Source organism: Staurois parvus, unplaced genomic scaffold (genome assembly GCF_062004578.1).
Source record: "Staurois parvus isolate SC_StPar_1 unplaced genomic scaffold, SC_StPar_1.0 ptg000258l, whole genome shotgun sequence".
Classification (NCBI taxonomy): Eukaryota; Metazoa; Chordata; class Amphibia; order Anura; family Ranidae; genus Staurois; species Staurois parvus.
The window spans coordinates 5,352,615-5,376,611 of record NW_028318054.1 but is presented as its reverse complement, the minus strand read 5'-3'; the positions used below and the strand labels follow the sequence as shown (position 1 = coordinate 5,376,611).

Below are 23,997 nucleotides of genomic sequence, written 5' to 3'. Positions count from 1 at the left end.
ACACCCTTTGGAAAACATAACTGAAATCAGTCGCTTCCTATAACCATCAATAAGCTTCTGACACCTCTCACCCGGAATTTTGGACCACTCTTCCTTTGCAAACAGCTCCAGGTCTCTCTTATTGGAAGGACACCTTTTCCCAACAGCAATTTTAAGATCTCTCCACAGGTGTTCAATGGGATTTAGATCTGGGCTCATTGCTGGCCACTTCAGAACTCTCCAGCGCTTCTTTGCCATCCATTTCTGAGTGCTTTTTGACGTATGTTTGGGGTCATTGTCCTGCTGGAAGACCCAGGATCTTGGACGCAAACCCAGCTTTCTGACACTGGGCCCTACAGTGCGACCCAAAATCCTTTGGTAATCCTCAGATTTCATGATGCCTTGCACACAGTCAAGGCACCCAGTGCCAGAGGCAGCAAAACAACCCCAAAACATCATTGAACCTCCACCATATTTTACCGTAGGTACTGTGTTTTGTTCTTTGTAGGCCTCATTCCGTTTTCGGTAAACAGTAGAATGATGTGCTTTACCGAAAAGCTCTATCTTGGTCTCATCTGTCCACAAGACGTTTTCCCAGAAGGCTTTTGGCTTACTCAAGTACATTTTGGCAAACTGTAGTCTTGCTTTTTTATGTCTCTGTGTCAGCAGTGGGGTCCTCCTGGGTCTCCTGCCATAGCGTTTCATTTCATTTAAATGTCGACGGATAGTTCGCGCTGACACTGATGCTCCCTGAGCCTGCAGGACAGCTTGAATGTCTTTGGAACATGTTTGGGGCTGCTTATCCACCATCCGGACTATTCTGCGTTGCAATCTTTCATCAATTTTCCTCATCCGTCCACGACCAGGGAGATTAGCTACAGTGCCATGGGTTGCAAACTTCTTGATAATGTTGCGCACTGTGGACAAAGGCAAATCTAGTTCTCTGGAGATGGACTTGTAACCTTGAGATTGTTGATATTTTGCCACAATTTTGGTTCTCAGGTCCTCAGACAGTTCTCGTCTCCTCTTTCTGTTGTCCATGCTTAGTGTGGCACAGACAGACACACAATGCAAAGGTTAAGTGAACGTCTCTCCTTTTTATCTGCTTTCAGGTGTGATTTCTATATTGCCCACACCTGTTACTTGCCCCAGGTGAGTTTACAGGAGCATCACATGCTTGTAACATTCTTATTTATCCGCAGTTGTGAAAGGGTGCCAATACTTTTGTCCAGCCCATTTTTGGAGGTTTGTGTGACATTATGTCGAATTTGCTTTCTTTCCTCCCTTTTTTTGTTTTGTCCCAATACACACAAAGGGAATAAACATGTGTATAGCAAAACATGTGTTAATGCAATACGTTTCGTGAGAAATACATGATTTCCTGGAGAAATATCAAGGGTGCCAACAATTTCGGCCATGACTGTATATATTTTTTTTTAAACAAACATGTTATACTTACCTGCTCTGTGCAATGGTATTGCACAGAGCAGCCCCAAATGTCCTCTTCTGGGGTCCCCCATGGCGATTTTTACTCCTCCTGTTCTCTGTGTGCCATTACAGGAAGTCAGTTCCTATGGTGCCACAAGTACGGGCTCACTCGTGAACTAGGCTGTGTGCATCCATAGACGCACATAGTAAGGCTCCGCCCTACCTACTGCTCCCTCCTCACAGCATTTGGTTGACAGCAACAGGAGCCAATGGCTCTGAACCTGCGCAGAGAGAGAACCAGCTCTGCAGCAGACAGGCACAACACTGTATTGATACGGGATTCAAATAAGTATTTAGAAAGGGGAGCTGGGGGAACAACTATTTGAGGGTTTTGCATTAAGGTAAAGAACCTTTTAGAACCACTTTCACATTCAATGAATTTTATTTGTTTTCCAAGAAATGCACATGCAAACATTTTCCTTAACATTATTCAAGGTTTACAAAATGGGCACCATCAGAATGTTGATTTCAAAGATATGTCAGCAAAACATTACATAAAGTACAGTGAGTGCAATGTGAATCTAAATGGCAAAATCTGGGTCAGAGTGTAGAAAGCAGGCATTTAAAAAAGCATAAATGCATAAAAAGCGGTGTACAAAGTATACAGAGATTCCTGCACTCTCTAGGAATGAGCTGTAGGTTCGCCAAGCGACCAAACTAATGGGCATTCAGTTAAGTGAACCTTCCGCTCCAGTGTGAACTGCAACATTTAGCACCCGTGTTGGTCATCATGGTTGAAGTGGATGTGCATTGCTAGATGACATGTATGATGGCAGATATACATCATGGGACTTTTCTTTCCTAAAAGGACTTGTCAAAAACTTTGCGTGTTATTAACTATTGAGAACATAAAAGTAATACAAAGTACAACTGTAACTGTTTGACATAGTAAGATTAGTACAATCAAAGAGGTAGTTACTCCAAAAATAGAATAGTCCAAAAAACAAAGCAGTATTGTCATCAAAGCATCAGAGAGTACAAAAGAAGCATCTAAAGCTGTAGGCAATCAAAATGGAAAACCCAAGGCACAATGAAGAGTATTGGAGGGAAGTAGGAGGGGGAGCAGCCGATGCAAGCAAAAGGAGGGAAGGGAGAAGGAAGTGGGGAGGACAAACCCAACACTCTGCATACAAGTAGTCAACCATCTAAAAGGGTGGGTGCACGCACACTCTCCACTACCATGACATCCAGGGAAGCCACAACTTGTCGTATTTTCAGGGGCAACCCCGACTTGTATAGGTGAGCTTTTACATAGGCAGAGCAGAATCAACCAGGGCCTCCCAGGATGACATCGCGGGAGGGCCCGCAGAGGTCCCCTTCAGTAGTATGTCTTTCTTGGCACAGTACGGAAGGTAAGAAATCAGCAGTTTCATATAGTGGGAGCACTGGGCATCTTCATGAATCCCCAGCAGAGCTAATTCTAATGAGACAGGTATAGAAAATTGCAAGGTTAATCACTGCAAAAATGTCAGACAAATATAGAAAGAATCCCGGGTGCAGTCAGCAGCGCGGACACACTGGTTCACGCTCCGGGTACATTCTGTAGAGTTGCATAGGGGTGTAATATGCTCTATGCAGAAACTTACCTTGTATAAATTTATCCCTAGAGGAAATTACTAATTTAGGACTTTCTTAGGGACACATTTGTTTATTTACTCCTTTTTTGTGAACGAGTAGGGGTACTACACCTTTCTCATTCTTGTGGGAGGTGGGGGCAGTATCTGGGGCCAGTCTTATTTTTGAAGGTTGTTCCAGATACCAATAAACCCCAATCCCGCAGACCCCAACAACCACCAAGCCAGGATTTTGGTGGAATGACTTTTGTCTTTATTAACATTGTGATAAGGTGCTTTGCCAGAGTGGTCCCCTTGCTGAGGGCATGTGGCCTGATATTGTTTTGGAGGGGAGAAAGCCTGCATGCTCTTGCACCCCTTTTCCTGGGCAACTGGATAAGGATCTAGTATGGATTTTGCGGGATCCCCAACATCTATACTAGACCTGAAGAGCATGGTATGGATTTGGGGGGAACCATGCCATTGTTTTACATTATCCCCACTCCTTTGTTTACATTTACCTGTCAGCCATAAAACCCCAGCTGACAGCTTAATGTGACAAGCTGGGATGATTCACTAGTTGCTAGGATGCTGGCATGTTCCAGCTTCCTAACAACCTGCGCTGAGCAGAAAGTGGTCATATTTAGCAGATGTAGTAATACTACAGCTGCTAAATGCTTCACTTTAAATTGCAGCAAGAGATTCAGCCATTCTCAACTCCCCGAACAACAGGCAAACCTGCAACTCATCCGTATAGAGAGCACAGGAATCTTCATACACTTACATAGTGCAGAGGTCTCCCTCTTACTATTTTTTTCTTCTAGTTGAGTGTTAAGCTATTTTCTGTATTGTTCGAATGCTCTTAAACTCTTTTGATCGCATGCTGTTAAGGATTTTTTCCACTTAGGATCGAACATTAGGGAATGTTACGTTTGCCTGGCAAATGGCAACAAATAGAAGGTGACATTAGATACGTATTACAAACAATACAGGTGCTATTTGTGACTTTTGTGTGAATGCTGAGACATTCATACATGTATGGTGTTTTGCCTTCTCTACTCTGTGGAAATGTTGACATCACTAATCTAATTGTTATTCAGTTTTCTGTTTGCATGTCAGTGTACCATTGGGTGGGATTTTTGACTTGTGATTATTTACTATTTACACCTTACAGATCAATCTTTATTTGAAAATGGAAAAGAAACCAAACAAGAAGGAACAGCTCACAATTGTGAATAATGTCCTGAAATTGTCTTCCAAACTCATTAAAGTATGTATGGGAAAGAAAACAATGATTGGATATAGCAGCAGATATTTAGGAACATTGTATTATATTGTCACCATAGCTGGTCCACTATGAAAGTATGCCATTGTTCCTTGCACTTACCTAGCAGTATATAATTTGTTGTTTATGACCCTAAAGAAGATGATAGTGGGGAATTTAATTGGTATGCTAAAACCCTTACAAGCATTTTGGACATGAGCCATTTGGAGTTTAATGTGTTTAGTCTACTAATAGTTGATATCTAACTAGATGGTAAGATGGCATTGCACTTTGTACTGCGTTAGCCTGAGTGTAAAAAATTATAGTTGAGTATTGTGTGAATGCACAAAAGATGATGCAAATTCTAGCTGTTTATAAACCACCATTGGACCATGGTAGGATTTTGTTGGTGGAATCTCCAGATTTACCTCTTCAGTGCCCTTTTTGCATCTGTACACCTGTACCCATATGCTGAAAAAGCAGAGGAAATGGTCACTCTACTCTGCTAGCAGGTATATTCTTCCACCAACAAAAATGCACACAATGAGCAGGAACAGAAACAATGTCTGGATTGAATTGGCAGCTAGCACAATAGTACAAATCATTTTATTATACACAGGAATGTATTACTGACAATTGCCATTGAGTTATATGGTTTTGAGATGCCCCTGGCAGAGCTGCTCCCCTAGGCCACAGCCTATGTTGAAAATGCAGAAATCCCACCTTGGATGGCAGAATAGGGGTTAGAGCTTGGAAATGCAGAGGGCTGAATCACTGATGAATCATAAGCATTGATAGCATATTTATGATTGATGTTCAGAGCAGATAACAGAGTGTTATGCTGCTCAAAAATGCTTTCTGGAATGAAATTTGTAGCCTGTACTGAAAATGCTTTCTGTAAAAAATAGGACAAGACAGAATGTGAGTCAGAGCTCAGCTCAAAGGCTACTGGGAAGTAACATTATGTGCTATTATAGACACTGCAATAAATATATTCATTGTAAATCTAAACATGTATTCTTTTAAAATGTGTAACACTACACAGACTTGAGTAAGTTTTATCACCTTGTTACTATAACATAATAAAATGTATATTTAAAGGTTAAATCAAGGCAGGTATGAAAATGAACAGGTAATGCAATTATTCTGTAAATTTATAAAATTGCAATTATATTTCCAATTGCAACTGCCCAAAGTAAGTGATTTCATTTTTGCCCCTGCGCATCAGTTGAAATTTAAATACATTGTGAATGAGAAGCTGATTGCTATACAATTATGAGCCATAATCAAATGTATGCCAGTTTATAGTAGTAAAAGTTAGGCACAGGAGAAAGACTATAGAGATTGCATAGAGCGGTCGCTGACTAGTGAATAAACAATAAAAATACATTGAAAAACCAATGTATAAAACTGGAGCAAAAACAAGTTACCCGCAGATTCAGCTATTGTTCTTCATTGCAGGTTACAAAATGAGAATTAGTGGTTTGCCGGAAACATAACACCTTGTTTTTTTCCACTCCACCTTTTGTTCATTCTGTAGTGTTGTGTTGATCCAAGCAATGCCTCACTATTGCTAATTTTACCTAAACCTATTGGCATCGGGTTAATGATATTTTTGGTATTTTCTATTTTCCCAACTGATCGCAGCAGAAATTTGTTCTGTTTAAAAATCTGGATCATTTTGTTAAAAAGCATACAAAGCGCTCTAGAAATTAAGTACGTTCTGTTACCAATAGGGGGTGATAGTGTACTTTTTTATGTCTATCACTGGAACTATAGTAGCTGTAATATAAATCAGCACAAAAGAGCCATCTGAACCTTGAATTTAATTTGCCATGTATAGGAGGAGATTATTAAAACATGTTTAGGCAAGGTTGCCTTACATTTGCTGCATAAGTCAATGGGGATGAATGATGATTTTTTTTTTTTAAATCAGAACTGTTGCTAAAGTCTCCTAAAAAAAAAAGCAGACGAGTAAAAAAACATGCTATTCTATTTACACAGCATTCTATTTCATATATATCATGTTATTAAAGCGGAACTCCACTCTGTCAACCAACATTGACTATTTTTAATCCTTATGCTGCTAGCATTAGTTAAGAGATAGGAAAGTATATTATATTTACTTGTTTTATTTTTTTTTTACATTTCTTCAGTTACTTCCTGGTTTCCATGCCTAGGCAAATGATGCCATAGATGCCAGGAGTCTTCAGGAGGGTAGGAGGGGTTTTCTTAGCTAAGCACACCCTCCTGCCTGCATGCCTGAGCTAAGGGCACATGGATTCCAGGAAGTAAATGCTACACGAATCATTGGCACTTACTCAAGATTTATAGTGAATATGCTAAGTAAATAATTAATATACTATAATAACCCCTTCTTCTAAATCGCAAACATATTAAAGTCCAAATAAAGTCCAGAATCACCAAAATATCACACAGAAATATATATCTACTGCCCCTCTTGTGTAGTGGATTGCTGCATTGAAAAAATCCAAGAATATATAGCCTCCCAACTGCTTGCACGAACAGTGTTACCTCAAAAAAGAAACAATACATAGTGCATATATTGTTTGCATCTTCAAGGGTGGAGGTGGAGATTTTGCTATAAGGGGATCATATATGTTTGTATTGTCAGTGGTTTATTCTCAATACTTACTCAAGATTGCCACAACCAGAAATGCTAGGAGGTGTTTTTCAAGGCAATTGCTCAGCAAAAATAAAGCATGGAGTCATATATGGATGGGGGAGTTTGCTTTGAATATTAAAAATGAATTAAATAGCGTTTTTTTAACCTCTTGCCGTCCGCCTGCTGTTTATAAACTCCCTGGGAGCGCGCACCACCGCGATCCGGTGCCCGCTGTGTCCTCCGGACACAGTGAAACACCGATCGTCGGACGGGACCTCTGTACGAGGTCCCAATCATGTGATCACTGATTGGCGAATCAGTGATCACATGCAAAGTAGTAAGCAAGATGTCACTTGTGACATCATTGCTTACTACGTGTGAAATCTGTGAATGATCACAGAGGTCACATGGTACAAGGCTATTCACAACAGCCTTGTACCATGTGACAAGCTGTGACCAATCACAGCTCACTCAGTAGTTCTCAATGGCTGCAAGAATGCGGACAGAGAGAAAGAGAAATGATTGCTATTACATCCTATATGGGTGTAAAAGCAATCAGTGTAAAAAAAAAAAAAAATCTTCATCACCCCCCACAAGTAGTACAGTGTCACCATGGTGACACTGTACTGCTAGGGTGACAGTATGTAAAAAAAAAAAAATAATAATATAAAAAAAATAAAATAAAAATGTAAAAAAAAATGTTTAAAAATTATAATTTTTGGTTATAAACTAATTTGGAAAATTAAAATCCCAGCGGTGAATAAATACCACCAAAATAAAGCTTTATCTGTCTCAAAAAAATGGTAAAAAATTCATATGGGTACAGTGTTGCATGACCGCGAAATTGTCATTCAAAGTGTGATAGCGCTGAAAGCTAAAAATTGCCCTGGACAGGAAGGGGGTAAAAGTGTCCGGACAGGAAGTGGTTAAATGGACTACCCCTTACAAAGTAACCCCTTCTTCCCCTTCTCTGCTTACAGCTAAACAATTTTCCCATAGTATCAATGAATGTGCTCTGTTCTGTTTAGGGAACGTTAAATGGGTAATAACTGTGTTTTTTTTCTGTAGCTGTATATTGTAAATTCTGTTAAGGACATACCTGTGTTGTATACTTTTACACATTTCCCATGGAGATATATTACCAACATAGTATTATCTATACAAGATTTTGCCAATACATTGACTCATGTGGTTGTAAAACTATAAATAGGATTTCCTGCATACATCCCCATTTCTGTTTTCCATGTCCAGATTTATCAACTTTTACAACAGCTGCCTGACATTGAGTGTTTCTATGCACCATTTTGCTGGAACTCCTAAATAATAATGATATTTTATTTTATTATGGGCCATGTTATTTGGATCCAAAGCACATACTTAAGCTGATCATAACAAAGAAATATTCCAGTAAGCAATAAATGTTTCTCAGCAGTTATAAATCCTCCGTCTATCTAAAAAAATCATTTATTTTTCTGTGTACCATGACCTTGGTTCTGTCAGCATCCCCCTTGCTATGTAGCCACTTACCAGTAGACTTTCAGCAAATCATTATTTAATAACTAATGGCTGCCTTGTTGTGCTGTCTAAGCAGTTTAACCACTCAGCACTAGTGTTTGTAATATGACACTATCAAATCACATGCCAACTATTTATGTAGGCGCTATATAAGTCCCGTATAATAATAGTCTGCCATTTTTTCACATTTCAGTAATCAGCACAGGTAAACAGAGACCATAACTAAACGAACTTACAGCTTATATAAAATTGATCCCAGACCATGATAGTTTCTATTTAATATGAAGAATAAGTAACTATTTATATCAGTTTAAAAATACTTTGATAATAAATTTTTTATTTTTTTACTTTTTACACTAAATGGAAGTTTTCAAATTTTTTCCTGAAACGTATCCTAGGGCATTTAGCATCCAGTCTGCAGTGATTGTCTTCATCTCCGGGGCAGTGTGACTAAAGTGTAAGAATATCGCTGTTGCGCATGTGAACCTAGGATTCCATACTTTATGCATGACAATGTTTCCAGTGTTACATAGGTATATCATTAGTGTGGCTGAAAAAAAGACAAAAGTGCATCCACTTCAACAAAAAAAAAAAAATTATAATGCTATACCCACAGTTGATCAAGCTCAGCAAAGCATGATCCAATTTGCTCCTGCAGGAGAAAACATTCCTTCCTGATCCCCCGAGAGGCAATCAGATATTCCCTGGATCAACTTTACTTATAAATGTTAATATCCAGTTATATTCTGTGTATCTAGGAAAGAATCCAGACCTTTTTTAAAGCAATCCATTGAGTTGACCAGAACCAACTCTCAAGGGAGTTTATTCCATATTTTTACAGCTCTTACTGTGAAGAAACCTTTCCGTAATGGGGAGATTAAATCTCTTTTCCTCCAGATGTAAAGAGTGCCCCTAAGTGCCTTGGGAAAGTATGCTGGGTGCACCCAACAGGGAAGTGAATTCTAGAGCACACAGCAGGAAGCATGGCGGAAGCTGCAGAAGTTTTTGCCGTCATTCAACAATGCCCTGAGTAACTCTCTGGTGATCATCAAGAAGGTTTCCAGTGTAAATGAAGCTTTTCTAATATAATGCTATAATAATATGCTAGTATATTATGTTAAGGTCCTAACTATTTTTCTATGCCAATAAATGTGGTTTGTGTGTAAAGGCTTCATTTGCACAAATTCTTTACAGTCCTGTAGAAGATAGGTGCTGATTATACAATTGCTCAGAATAAATTATGTAATTCCTGGAAACTGACATCTATAGGAAATAACACCAGAGAATGTTGATCCATCATATTCAAATGCCTTCTGTGGGATTGGGAAGGAATTAAACTTTTCCCTGCTGAAACAAATTGGATCATGCGTTATACTTTTTTTTTTGCCTTCCTCTGGATCAACTGTGGATATAGAATTCTATATATGGAGGTTTTCTATTTATTTATTTGAATTTCATAAGGGGGCACACATCCTTAGGTTCGGGAAAACTCTTTATTGGGTTAAAAATTACATCTTAAATCCCACTACGAACGTGTTTCTGCCGTGTGAGGGCCTTAGTCATAGCATATAACTAATGCTTACACAGGGCAGAAACGTGTTAGTGTTGGGATTTAAGTTGTAGCTTTTTAATCAGGACCAATAAAGAGGTTTTATGATTCTAGGGACATGTGCCGGCGTATAAAATTGAAGTATCATTGTGCGGAATCCAGGAACCGAATGGAAGCACTGTCCATCTGCTTAGCAGATTGAGGATACTGGGGGTTGAGCTGCCCTGAGTTTACAGATTATTTATTTATTCTATTTTTTCCCAATGGACTATGTAGCTATGTAATTTTTGAATATGAAGAAACTTACTTGCTGTGCTCTGAATTACTATCATTCACAAGTCATTGAAAATTATAGACACTTTTGTTTGTGTTGCAGGAAATTGACACCCCTTTCAGGCTGTATGGACTTGCAATGAACCCTTTAATTTATAATATAACCCGTGTTGTGATTCTTTCTGTGGTATCTGGTGTTATAAGTGACCTTTTGGGATTCAATATCAGAGTGAGTAATGTATAGTACTTATGTTTTGTTCTTTGTTTTTTTCTTACCTGTATACTTTGGGTTTTCATTTAAAATATTTTTGCACACATACTTCCAAAATGGCTAAATGATGTATAAAGCCCAGTCGAACTTTCAGTTCAAATCAAAAAATAGATTGCAGGTGCTCCAAAAAGAAAAGTTGTGCAAAGTCTTACAGTTCATTTTATTTAGAAGGTGGTCTAAGTAGAAAAACATGTCTCCTGCCAGCATGCTGCAGAAAAGCTCCTTTGTTCTCTGTGTGGAAGCAGTGATCTTTCTGCAGAGGTCTGGCACACCCCCTGGTAAATCAGAACTAGAGCTCTGCAGTCAGCAGGGGGCATTAGCTTTGCTGGTTGTAGAGCTATAGGCCTGAATTCTCAGTCGTGGGCTTCTCAGACCTCTGCAGAGAAACCACTGCTTCTACACAGAGAGCAAGGGTGCTTTTGTCCAGCAAGCTGACAGGGGACAGGCTTTTTCACTCAGGCTGTGGCTGCTTTCCTAAGAAAATATACCATAAAAATTTGCAAGACTTTTGTTTCAGTGCACCTGGAATGATTTAGCTGATTCAAACTAAAGTTGGATTTTAAAAGCTAAAATAATATTTCCAAGAAAACTTATAGTCAATGTTAAAAGGCAATTCTGCTCCAAACAAATAATTTGGTTATACCTACATAAGTTGTACCTGTTTATCTTCAGTATTCTCTTCTCTACATCCATTCGAAGTACAGAATTTATAAAGCTTGTCTGAGCTTTCAGAAAATGGGGCAGAGAACTGAAGTTACACACTGCAGAGCTCAGTGAAGAGAGCTGATTGGAGGGAAGGGGCACCCCCCTTTACACAGCACACAGGAACAGAGCTGAGGCTGTCAGTCACAGACTGCGGGCTGGGGATCCCTCCCCTGTCACCTTTTTTCTCTTGGTGTCAGGAAAATGTGTCAGAAATGTATCTTGTTGATTGCAGAGGAAGGAAGCAGCAGACAGAAATGATACTAGTACACACTAGAGAGGGATATGTCTTGTTCATGTTTCACGTCTGAGGTTTACAACCACTTTAAAGCTGAAGACTAACCAAAAATGCAAACTCACCAATTAAAAATGCCATGTAATTATGTAATCTATGGTTCACCTTATAAGCTGCCATACTTACCTTTAAAAAGACCCTGACATCAGAAGTGTCACTATAAGTTGTTAAAAAGAAAAACCCTGACAGATTTCTGTACTAAAACAAGCAATGTTAGTGCTGGGATCTCCCCCGCTGAGCTATTGTGTTTTGACAGGGAGACTTTCCCCTCGCAGGACACACCAATCAGCGTTTGCAGCCATTGGCTGTGAGCTTTGATCGGATGTCGGCAGTTGCTGGTTTTCCAGCATGCCTGTTCGATAGAAGCTGAACAGTCTGCTGTACACACGTGTGGAATGGTGGCCGGTTCTTGTTGACCCAACTCATACCGCCCAATATTCAGCCAGTGTTTCAGCCTTTACTCTGCAATAAGTTAATAATATAATTGCCGAGATGTAGCAATAGAATGTACAAACAAAACACTATTATATTTATCAATACAAGTATGATGCTTAATTATGTGGCAGGGTCTCTGTAAAAAAGACAAAAACATAGTTCTGGAACTTCCCTAATGATTTTCCCCCATCAGCTGGTGGAGCAGATTGTGCCATGCAGACTCTAAGCCATTTTTTTTGCTAGCCCACAATCCTCCTCCTGGCTGCATATAAATGAATCCTGTGTTTCTGGTAACTAGAGCCAAGCACTGTTACAGTACTCGAACAGCAGAGCTGCTTGTGGTGCACTTCTACCAACTGGTGTTTTTTAATTTCTGACCTTCTGCACTCCACCACTTGACCCAAATCGGATTAATTAAACCACTAAATTACACTCTAAATAATTAATTACTACATGATTTTCTATTACTGCCCAAAGCCTAGAACCTGGGCTGTTTAAGGACCCTGGAGTTCAGCTTTAAAACAGCATAAATATCATTACAGGAAAAACTACAAAATTATTTTCACATTTACCCATTAGTTTTCTTTATTACCACTTCCTCCAATGACTTTTTACTCTTCAATGTGCTGCAGAGCAGTGGGTGGCTCTGTTATTACTAATTAGCTGGCAATATTGTCTGTGGTGCTGAGATTTTGTGTTAGTCCCCTTGAGTGAACAGATAGAGATTATGAGATTAAAGGAGAGATGTCTGTTCCTTGGATATTGGTTGGTATCCTTAGACAAGAAAATTAATCATTTTTTATTTTTTGTCTTTTCATCAAAAAAAGCCAGAGAAAAAAGTCAACAAAACAAAGGAAGAAAAAAATATAGTGTTATTATTATACAGGATTTATATAGCTCCAACAGTTTGTGCAGAGTTTTACAAAATGAAAGTAGACATTACAGTTACAATACAATTTGGTGCAAGAGGAAACAGAGGGCCCTGCTCGTTAGAGCTTACAATCTAAGAGGGAGGGTTGAGTGATACAAAAGGTAATAGCTGTGGGGGATGAGCTGATGGAGGAAATAAAAGGCAGTTTACTAGTTAAAAGCAGAAAAGGCTTTTTTAAAGAGAAAGGTTTTCAGGGATCGTCTAAAGGTGGGTAGATTAGGAGATAGCCGGACAGATTGGGGTAGGGAGTTCCATAGGATGGGAGAAGCTCGGGAGAAGTCATGGAGGTGAGCATGGGAGGAGGTGACATGGGACCTAGAGTGCAGGAGGTCTTTGTAGGATTAAAAAGAGCGGTTTGGTTGATATTTTGAGACCAGGTTGGTGATGTAGCTGAGGGCAGAGTTGTGGATGGCTTTGTAAGTTGTTGTTCGTATTTTGAATATTATTTGTTGGGTGAGTGGAAGCCAGTGGAGGGATTGGCAGAAAAGGGTAGCAGACACTGAACAGTTGGTGAGGTGGATGCGCCTTGTAGCAGTATTCATGATGGACTGGAGGGGGGATAGCCATAGTAAAGGTAAGCCAATGAGGAGAGAGTTGCAGTAGTCGAGGCAAGAGATAACCAGGGAGTGAATTAGGAGCTTTGTAGTATCATCGGCTAGAAAGGGGCGTATTCTGGAGATGTTGCGGAGGTTGAGGCGGCATGATTTGGACAGGGATTGGATGTGGGCCTGTAAGGATAGTTCAGAATCCAGGGTTACCCCTAGCACCAGGGCATGCAGGGATGGGTTGATAGTGGTGCTATTGATCCTGACTGAGAAATCAGGGGAAGAGGCACGTGGGGGAGGAAATATTACAGTATGAGCTTAATGCAATAATTCAAAGGGTACCTTTCTAAAAATATGACATTTTTAAAGTTGAACCTCAGAAAAAGCAAATATTGTTTGAATTAAAGAGGCATGTGTATTCATACTTGGTGTGCTTTGTGTATTTCCTCCAGATCTGTCCAGTAAACCAGTGTGAAACTTTGCCTATGTGCAGGAATTTCCTGTACTAAAGACTGGCCACCACTGCTCTCTATTTTCCTGTGCAGGGTGACTGGTCTTGTCTACACTCCCTTCTGTAGTTTTCTGCAGGCAGCTTGTAATGGGTGGGGCATGCTGTGCCCCTGCCAAAGCTCTGCTGTCAATGCAGGCTATGTGATAATATCACTGGTACTTTTTCAAGGGAATAACTGGGTTTCCAAAGGTATCTGGTGTACACAAAGTGCTAGAAGTTCAGCTTTTAACATGTTTAAAATTGTGTATGCCCCAAGCTAATATAGTATTCAGATCTTCCCTTGGGAGGCATATTGCAGATAGAGGCTTGATCTGTTTCAGGCTGGGCTTCATTTGCTATACATTTATGACAGACTATTCCATCTTATCTTGTCCACACGGACACTGCAAACTGCATTGAAAGTTATAAGTACTGCTCAGCTACCTTGCAGCCTGGTCAGTTTGGAACAGGCTTTGCCAGGTTAAAGTGCATTTACGTAATTATAGCTTGTCAGTGTACATACTTTATTACTATGCATGATTATCCCTTAAACCCAAACACCAGGCAGATATTACATAACATCAGTTGGTATATTTATGTATTCATTAAAACATGAGGATATGCATTTTTGGCAGCTAGTTTAAGTACCTGCATTTTTTATTATTGTAATTTTTATTGGAGTGTCCACATTTATAGGAAAAGAAGTAATGTGAAATAAATACAAAAAGAGAGATATCTTGTCAGCACATTGGTGAAACAGTAAAATATGAGAGAAGTAGTAATGTAAGCCATCCTTTAATTGGGATGGCATATTAAAAGTTACATTAGGAAATTCACTGTTAGCTACAGAAAACAAATAATAAGCCACACAACTATAATACTAAGATAAGACATGGGCGTGGAGAGCTATCTATCCTTAGTTAACCAAAATGTCAACCAACCCTTAAACAAAGGGGTATTATTAACCTAGCCAAGAAGTCAACCAATAGATCTACATGAGAGATGAAGCAATGTATACAGATACAAGCAAATATCCAAAAGATGATATTCCCAATTATCTCACACAATATGAGAGAGTGACCTGCTTAGGAAATATAGTTAGAGAGTTGTTAAAGGTTTTGTGGAGGTAGAGGTTGAGGAAGGAATAGATCCCTAAATGGAGAAGTCCCAAGAGTCCCACACTTTATTAAACAGACCTAAATATTCACCTGAGAGAGCAATCAAATATTCCATTGCTCGCACCTCAGCTATGGCATTGATAAGCTGATTCTGGGAATGGACCTCTACAGATTTCCAGTAATGGGGAATTAATCTTCTGGTAGCAGTCAAAATATGAGCAATACATTTTTTTAGAGTTTTTAGAAATACCAGTAAATGCTAATCCTGTAAGTGCATAAATATAATTTGACATCAGCCTCCTTTAATCCCATGTACACCAGTACTTAGTCCAGATGGGGAGGGACAGCACTAGGAGCCAATCAAATATGCTGCCTGCACATGTGCTGACCAAAAAATTTACTGACAGGAAGAGATAAAAGTTAAAAGTGATAAAAGTGAACTTACTTGCTCCTTCACTGTCCAGTTATAATTTGGGGACAGGGAGGTTACCTAGCTTTATTTCTTCACTGTAGTAGACTGGGTGTCCTGTCTGGCAGGTAAATCTTATGATTGGGTGGGCAGATATACAAATCCCTGACAAATAAAACAGCTGTTTATATGTATTTCATCTGTGTGTTTAGCTGTTTGCTTAAACTATAGCTTCAATGATGCTTAGGGATCTGTGCTAAAATTGGTCTTAAATACTGTCATTGATCAAATTGGCTGGAAAATTGTTGTGTGATTCCCATTGCCCTGTACTGACCCAGTAGAATTAAAGCAGAACTAAACTCTTTCAATCAACAGTAATCCTTATGATGCTAGCATTATTAAAAAGATAGGAAGGTATATTATATTCAACGTAAAGGCTAAGTTCACCTTTGGGGAAAAGATGATAAATGCACATATTTTTTTTTAGTATTTTCTCCCCCAGGAGCCTAAAATGCATTTCACCTGCGATCAGTGGATAGTGGGTGCAATATCAGGCTACTGCAGAAACTTAGGCCCCTTTTACATGGGGCGGACCCATCAGCGGATCTGCTTACTCAGCAGCAATCTGTCTACTGATCCCTGCTGAGCAAGTGGATGACAAGTCCGTGTCCGCTCTCCTTAAGCAGACCAGGTACAGACACAGCCCACTGTCCTCTATGAGCAGTCGGATGGAAACGGACTGACTATCCATTTCCATCTGTTCCGACGGATGGAAGAGCAATGGATCCCCATCCGTCTCTTTTTGGCGGATTAGATGTTGGGCACGATGTAAACAGATACTTCTGTTTACACCCACCAATCTATAGAGAAGAATAGAGGTTCCAATCGGGTTTGCCTGAAAAACGGTCAGGCGTTCCCGATCGGTATGTCCGTGTGAAAGGGGCCTCAATCCAGCTTTCTACCTCAGTACAGGCTTTCTGTTAGACAGCTGGAGGAAGTTTCAATGAACAAGGAGGGTGCTCAGAAGCAGATTGCCATGAGTGAATGACACAACTGTGTGGGTGGAGTCCCATTGATTTTGAATGTACCGTGGTTGCAGGGGAGATGAACCCCCATTCACTGTCATGGAGGGAAGGTGCTGGAGCATATTACATGTTACACCCTAAATATTAGTATAATGTGTAACATGCTCCAAAAGGTGAACTTGGCCTTTAGCTTTTCTTTTCCTTTCTTCACTTGCTTCATGGTTTCTGGCCTAGGCCAAAATTATGTAATACATTCCAGTAGTCTTCAGGGGCTTGGAGGGGCTTTTCCAGCTAAGCACATCCTCCTACCTGCATGCATGAGCTAAAGGAAGATGGATTCCAGGAGGTAAATGCTACATGAATCATCTGCTCTTACTCAAGATGGCCACAGCGAGAAATGCTAGAGGTTGTTTTTCAAAGTGATTTCTCAGCAAAATAAAGCATGGAGACATGGATGGATGGGAAAGTTTGCTTTGAATACTCAAAAAGAGTTTAATAATGTTTTCGATTTGTGGTGCTCAAATAAGTTCTGCTTTAAGCTGACACTGTCCCATGGGTGGATTGTTTCTTAGTGATTGAGTAACGAATGCAGACTGGCCCATGATGTTATGGATGCTTGCATATACAAATTGATTTACTATTCAAGCATTTCTTTGCAATTTCTCCACTTGTTTGACGTATGATGCATTTGTTATTTTGTTACTGTGTTTATAAAATTGATTTTAATATTGAAATACCCTTTTTTCAATAATCCTTTCTGCTATGTTGTGTACAATACTTTGCAATCCAAATAACAACAATTTCAATTCTAACCTTCTTTTCAGTTATGGAAAATTAAATCATGACCTTCCGCAGTAGAAGAAAATATCTATGCAGACACACTGGATTAAATGCTGGAACCCTGGCATTCACGGGCAAGCTTGGGCATCTTGCTGCATTATACAAGCTTTGCATGAGCAGGAACCAAAAATATGTATTCCAGCATACCCTTTATTTAAAAAATGCCAAATGAATTTTTATAGCAGAAATTTCATCTATTTTATGAAGGAAAAAAGGAAAATTATAAATGTATTTATTGATTTGTAAAGAATGAGTTTTTCAATAATATGTACTGTATTGCAAAAAGTATATCAGGTACACCTTGGATTGAACTGTACATAATGTCTATTAACTTTTTCAACTGAATGGGATAGAATGAATGGGCAAAACTGTGCATGTGTCAAAGTGTATTTCTTTACTTGTCAGACTTAAAGTGCTTCTAAAGGCTCAAGGTTTTTTACCTTCATGCATTCTATGTATGAAGGTAAAAAACCTTTACTGTGCAGCATCTCCCCCAGCCCCCTCTAATACTCACCTAAGCCCCCTCTCGATTCAGCAATGTGCACTGGAGTTTTGGCTATTCCAGGAACTACTCTTCCCATTGGCTGAGACAGAAGCGGGAGCCATAGGCACCCACTGCTGTCAATCACAGTCAGTAAGCCAATGAGAGAGAGAGGTGTGGGTCCAAGCCTCGGCTCCATGTGTGAATGGACAGATGGAGCAGCGGGTGCCCCCATAGCAAGCTACTTGCTATGGGGGCACTCGACAGGAGGAAGGGGCCAGGAGCGCCGGCAGGGGACCTGAGAAGAAGAGGACCAGAGCTGCTCTGTGCAAAAGCACTGCACACAGCAGGTAAGTATATACATGTTTGTTATTTTTTCTTTAAAAAAAACAAGCCTTTAGAATCACTTTAACATGCTACTTTGATTCACCAGGGAAAATACATACAAGACTACCTACAAAATAGGTATGGAAAAGTAGATGTTTGGATCTTCTATTGAAAAAGATTTTAATATGAATTTGGTAAAAAAAAGAATCCATATGGTTTTCCTATGTAATTATCCTAAATTTGTATATTTTCCTGTCTGTATTTGCTTCTTATTTTGGTCACAGATTTTATTTCAAACATAACCACTGTATGGATTCATTCAATTTCCAGTTGCTTAGAACTGCTTGGCATACATTGATAGATTCCTTTTCTGCTTTGTACACAGCTGTCTGGCGGAACTACTCTGATCTGATCTATAGGCTAGGCTTACTTCCAGCATTGTGGCTGGCCATACACTCCTGAAGGGCATACTGGACCTTTAGCTTTACAACAGCAGGAAATTTAAGGATCAGCTATTTACTGGCTTAGACAAATTGTTAATCAGTCTGTCAGAGAATTTCTTTGAAAAAAGCAGTAACAACCTGTCCACCTAAAAGCACATTATATTTGTGGTTAGAATTATGTGCCACAGTAAATGAGAGCTTATCAGATCTTCATTCAACTGGAATGTCAAAAATTTGCAAGGTACATTGATTGTATGCCATGTTGAGAGATGACATGATGCTGGGTAGTGGGCTCTTTGCGGTCATCTTTGACAGTTGAGCATCTCCCCTGCCTGATACACCTCTTTATCTGATGTAATTATATACTTTAGCCTGAATGCAAGTGGGAGATGTTATATTTAATTTTTTAAAATGTAATTCCTATTTCAAGCCCTCTGTTCAAGTTTGACAATTTGGGTAAAAAGTGTGACTTAATATAGAATTCCTGCCTAATACTAGGTTAAAACATGTTCCTACCCCCTCCTGCTATATACCTCTGTAAAAAAGGTGTGTATACTTACCTATTTTTACATCAGTCTGGTCATGTGATCCTGCAGCTCTGGCTTCCCTATGTCAGTAAAATGTATAATTACCTACATTTTCTTAAGGCAGCCATAGATTTGCAAAAAATCCTGCAATTTTTCGGACGACTTTAAACTCCGCCGATAATCTAGTCGTGTATGGGCAATTTTGTTTGCGGATTTTCGTATTTTTTTGTCTTTTTGAATATCGTTGTAGCTGGAAAATTTTTAGAAAACGACTGAATTTCTTCCCATTGATGGCAATATCCCCCGATTTTCTAAATGACAAATTAATGCGCATGTGCGATGACCTGGAAGTTTCTTAACCACTTCCTGTCCGGACACTTTTACCTCCTTCCTGTCCAGGGCAATTTTCAGCTTTCAGCGCTATCACACTTTGAATGACAATTGCGCGGTCATGCAACACTGTACCTATATGAATTTTTTACCATTTTTTTGAGACAGATAAAGCTTTATTTTGGTGGTATTTATTCACCGCTGGAATTTTTATTTTTTTTTGCTATGTAAATGAAAAAGTCCAAACATTTTGAAAAAAAGTGTTTTTCTTATAAAATTTTGCAAATACATAATCTTTCATCATAAATCTTGGCGAAAATGTATTCCATTATCTTTTTAGTAAAAAAAAAATAAGCCAAATTAGTTTATAACCAAAAATTACAATTTTTAAACTTTTGTTTACATTTTTAATACTTTTTTTATATTATTATTTGTTTTTTTTTTTACATACTGTCACCCTAGCAGTACATTGTCACCATGGTGACACTGTACTACTTGTGGGGGGTGATGAAGTTTTTTTTTTTTTTTTTTTACAGTGATTGCTTTTACACCCATATAGGATGTAAAAGCAATAATTTCTCTTTCTCTCTGTCTGCATTCTTGCAGCCATTGAGAAATACTGAGTGAGCAGTGATTGGTCATAGGTTGTCACGTGGTACAAGGCTGTTGTGAATAGCCTTGTATCATGTGACCTCTGTGATCATTCACAGATTTCACACGTAGTAAGCAATGATGTCACAAGTGACATCTTGCTTACTACTTTGCATGTGATCACTGATTGGCCTATCAGTGATCATATGATTGGGACCTCGTACAGAGGTCCCGTCCGACGAACGGTGTTTCATTGTGTCCGGAGGACACAGCGGGCACCGGATCGCGGTGCTGTGCGCTCCCAGGGAGCATGCACAGCTAGAAATGGAGGGTGCTGTTTATGAACGGCAACCCGCCCCTGGAGTGCCACCGTCCTGCTGTTTATAAACAGCAGACGGACGGCAAGTGGTTAAGGAATGAATTTTCTTATCTGGGAGAAAGGTCAATAGTTTTAGTGTGTAAACAGACCAGTATGTCATGCCATGTCATGTATTTCTGTGCAGTAATCTTTGTGTTTGATGTACAGAATAACATGCATCCACTATGCTTATTGTGTAGTGCTTAAATACCCCATAATTAATGTTATCTTATGTATTGCACAATTAACACTTATAACACATATATATATATATATATATATATATATATATATGTTTTTGAAAAAGAACAGCAATATACTTTTAAAGCAGCAAAGATTACGAAAAGAGGGAGGGACAAAAAGGTCACCAAATGACATCATTTCCGACGACAAAACAACAGCATTTCCGCACAAAAAACTACATCATTTCCTGTAGAGGTGACAATTACAAAGAATTTATCCGCTGATTTTCATTTTAATTGGTGGTCTAATTGGCTTTACGACCAACCGATTTTTCGTTTATCGGAAGAAAAATCGAGAGATTTTTTCCAAATCTATGGCCTGCATTAGTCTGGTCCAGTCCTGTAATCTGTGTCTGTAAGTGGTGGCTGAAGAGGTGGAAACAGCAACAACAGCTGGGAATTCTGGTAGACAGGACTTCACCCACAGGCTCCCATGTCCCAGCCATTGTTGGTGCTCCCTCCTCTTCCCTACCAGCCACTGGGAGCCAGAGTGATGGATCACGTGACCAGACCGGAGTAGAGTAAAAGTATATGCAGGAGGGGGAAGGGAACATTTTTAAACATAATGTTAGGTAGGAATTCTACTTTATGTGTCACAGCTGTTGATTTAGAAATAGAACTAGATAGAGTAGGCGGAAAGAGTGCTCCAGAGAAAGAATACTGCGTAGGGAGGATGCTCTACATTTTTTATCTGCTTTCCCCTCCAGTTTATTCTTCCAGGTCATTCTTTATTCATTTCCCTCATTATAAATTAAATCTTATTTTCCCCAGCACAAAAACTGCTTACAGCTCTCATTGTATCATTTACCAATAGAGCTGAACTTCTACTTATAGCCCAGTCAAAGTTTTTTTTGGCTTGGAAAGGATAGAGAGGGGGTCATATGCCAGGTTTTTATTGCCATCTGAGTCCATCTCTGGGGCGTTGCTTACCTGTACTGACAACTGGTGCTACACAGGGTTCAGAAAGAGACACTAAAATACACTAAAACTATAACTGAGAAAACAAGGGCAAGCTTTCCTGCCTTCCTCCTTCCTCATATTGCTAGTGGAAGGTTATGTAATAGTAATTGCTCTTTCAGCTATTACCCTAGCTAAAATTGGCTAGTTATGACTGCCCTGGGCCAACAAGCAGTGATGAAAAGATAGACATGACATTACTGAATGGTAGAAATGGTTCACCAGGGGAACTATAAATCTTCCCTAAAGTTTTTGAATTGTCTATGCCTGTGATGGACATCTTGAAGGGCACTTCACATATGAAGAGTGTGCTTATTTTTATAACTAGTACCAATGCCCAAATTTATATAAAAGAAAAACGTTTTGGCTGGAGTGGCCAATTTTAAACAGGTAGACTGGCACTAATACAAAAGCATCTGTAGAAATATAGAGGCAGACTATTAGTAATATACTGCCAGTTGTGGCAAAGTCAAGGGACAAAGGTATTCCCCATTCCTGCACACTCACACTACCTTTGTACATGAGGTACCTCTCTCTGAAACACATCGGCAAATAGCTTCCTTCCTCCTCAGGCTATATATGTCCTATATTTCTTATTGCTAGCCTGCTCTCTTCTAGCTCATTGTTAAAGTGAGACTGTCTGCTGTATAAAATATCATAAAGAAGCCCGTGCTGTGTACACAGGAAGGATCCACACACACAGGATGGTGGTAGAAAATATTCTTGTTTATTCTATGAATGACAAAGGCTCTTACATTGTTAAGAGATAAGGTTAGATTAAGTTACATCTGGCTGAAACAATACCGTTATATGCCTTAGTAGACAGACATGGTCACTCATCTGAATGTCCTGAATATTTATCTCAATTGTTCCCATGAGAACATATCTGAAGCGAAGAAAACGTTAAGTTATAACTCGTGTATAATAAAATAAAATTGAGTATCTAAAGCATAACTCTGAGTGAGGCCCACTTGCTCAATCATATATGGATTAATTGCAGTAGAATGTCAGATGAGGTAGACTCATTTACAGGACTGTGATGGCATGTGTTAAAAAGTGCAAACCAAAGCATTGCTTCCATGCTTGTCTAATGATTAGTCTTGTCATTCACTGTGTTCTATACTCTACTGTCTGCATCCTTGTTCTGTTGTATGCAGTGTTAATATACACGAATGACCAGATACTCCGTAGCCTATGCACAGCAGGCCTGTGTGGTAGTTAATACACAGCTTCAGCTCAGCTAATGTGCAAAAAGTGCTCGGTTATGGCTCTGACCCTTGTTAAAAAAATAAATGGTGAGAGAAATAGAGGGGTGAAGTGTGAAATATTAGTGTTCATCTTTGACAGTACTGCTCATTACCAGGGTATGTACTATATAAGATTTAGTCAGGTCTACACTGTGACTGATCCTTTTTGAAATGCAAATGAGTGAATTAGGCATGTTCAGTAAGATTCCGCAACACTTGTTTGCACTGGCAATCTAGCACATAGGATTTGTTTAGCTTTGATAGATACCCACACAGATGTGAACCTGAATGGGCACAAATAAATTACATCTTGGGTTATTGGAGACAAGTGTTTTTTAAAAATGAAAAATACCTCTGACGGGTAATGACAGGGACAGCTTGGCCCTTCTCTTGAATTCCTGGACCCAGCTATCACGCATTTTTTGGCTCCTTTTTCCAGCTTTAGATTGATGGAGGGACTGGCAACATGCCTTATATATAATCTCACTGACGGGCTAGATTTACTAGGTTTGAATTACAGTATTTGACATTGGCATTAATAAACAAAATAAAACCACAATAACACAGCTCCACAATTGTACAGTGTTGTCAAAGGGGCATGGTTAAAGGACATTGAAAAAGTATTCATACGACTTAAAATTTTCCACGTTTTGTCATGTTACAACCAAAAACATAAATATATTTTATTGGGATTTTATGTGATAGACCAACACAAAGTGGCACATAATTGTGATGTGGAAGGAAAATGATAAATGGTTTTCAAAATGTTTTGCAATTAAACATCTGAAAAGTTTGGCGTGTATTTGTATTCAGTCCCCTTTACTCTGATACCCCTAACTAAAATCTAGTGGAACCAATTGCCTTCAGAAATTAGTAAATAGAGTCCAACCGTGTGTAATCAGTATAAATACAGCTGTTCTGTGAAGCCCTCAGAGGTTTGTTAGAAAACATTAGTGAAAAAACAGCATCATGAAGGCCAAGAAACTTACCAGACAGGTCAGGGATAAAGTTATGGAGAAGTTTAAAGCATGGTTGGGTTAAAAAAAAAATACCCTAAGCTTTGAACATCTCACGGAGCACTGTTCAATCTATCATCTGAAAATGAAAAGAGCATTGCACAACTGCAAACCTACCAAGACATGGCCGTCCACCTAAACTGACAGGCCGGGCAAGGAGAGCATTAATC

The 23,997-nt window shown here is 39.2% G+C and overlaps 1 protein-coding gene across 2 annotated transcripts in view; it reads left to right on the top strand.

The window, feature by feature from the left end:
* The window catches only part of PHTF1 (putative homeodomain transcription factor 1), a 166,815-nt gene extending 143,211 nt beyond the window's left edge, over positions 1–23,604 (top strand). Inside the window, exons 17-19 of one of the 2 annotated variants that reach the window (XM_089681070.1) lie at positions 4,195–4,290; positions 10,351–10,476; positions 17,293–23,604. In XM_089681070.1, the coding sequence (XP_089537196.1) occupies positions 4,195–4,290; positions 10,351–10,476; positions 17,293–17,313 (243 nt within the window). In that variant the 3' untranslated portion in view covers positions 17,314–23,604. The remainder of the gene's footprint in view (positions 1–4,194; positions 4,291–10,350; positions 10,477–17,292) is intronic. The other variant, XM_089681071.1, reaches the window with a different exon arrangement.
* Positions 23,605–23,997: the final 393 nt, after the last annotated feature.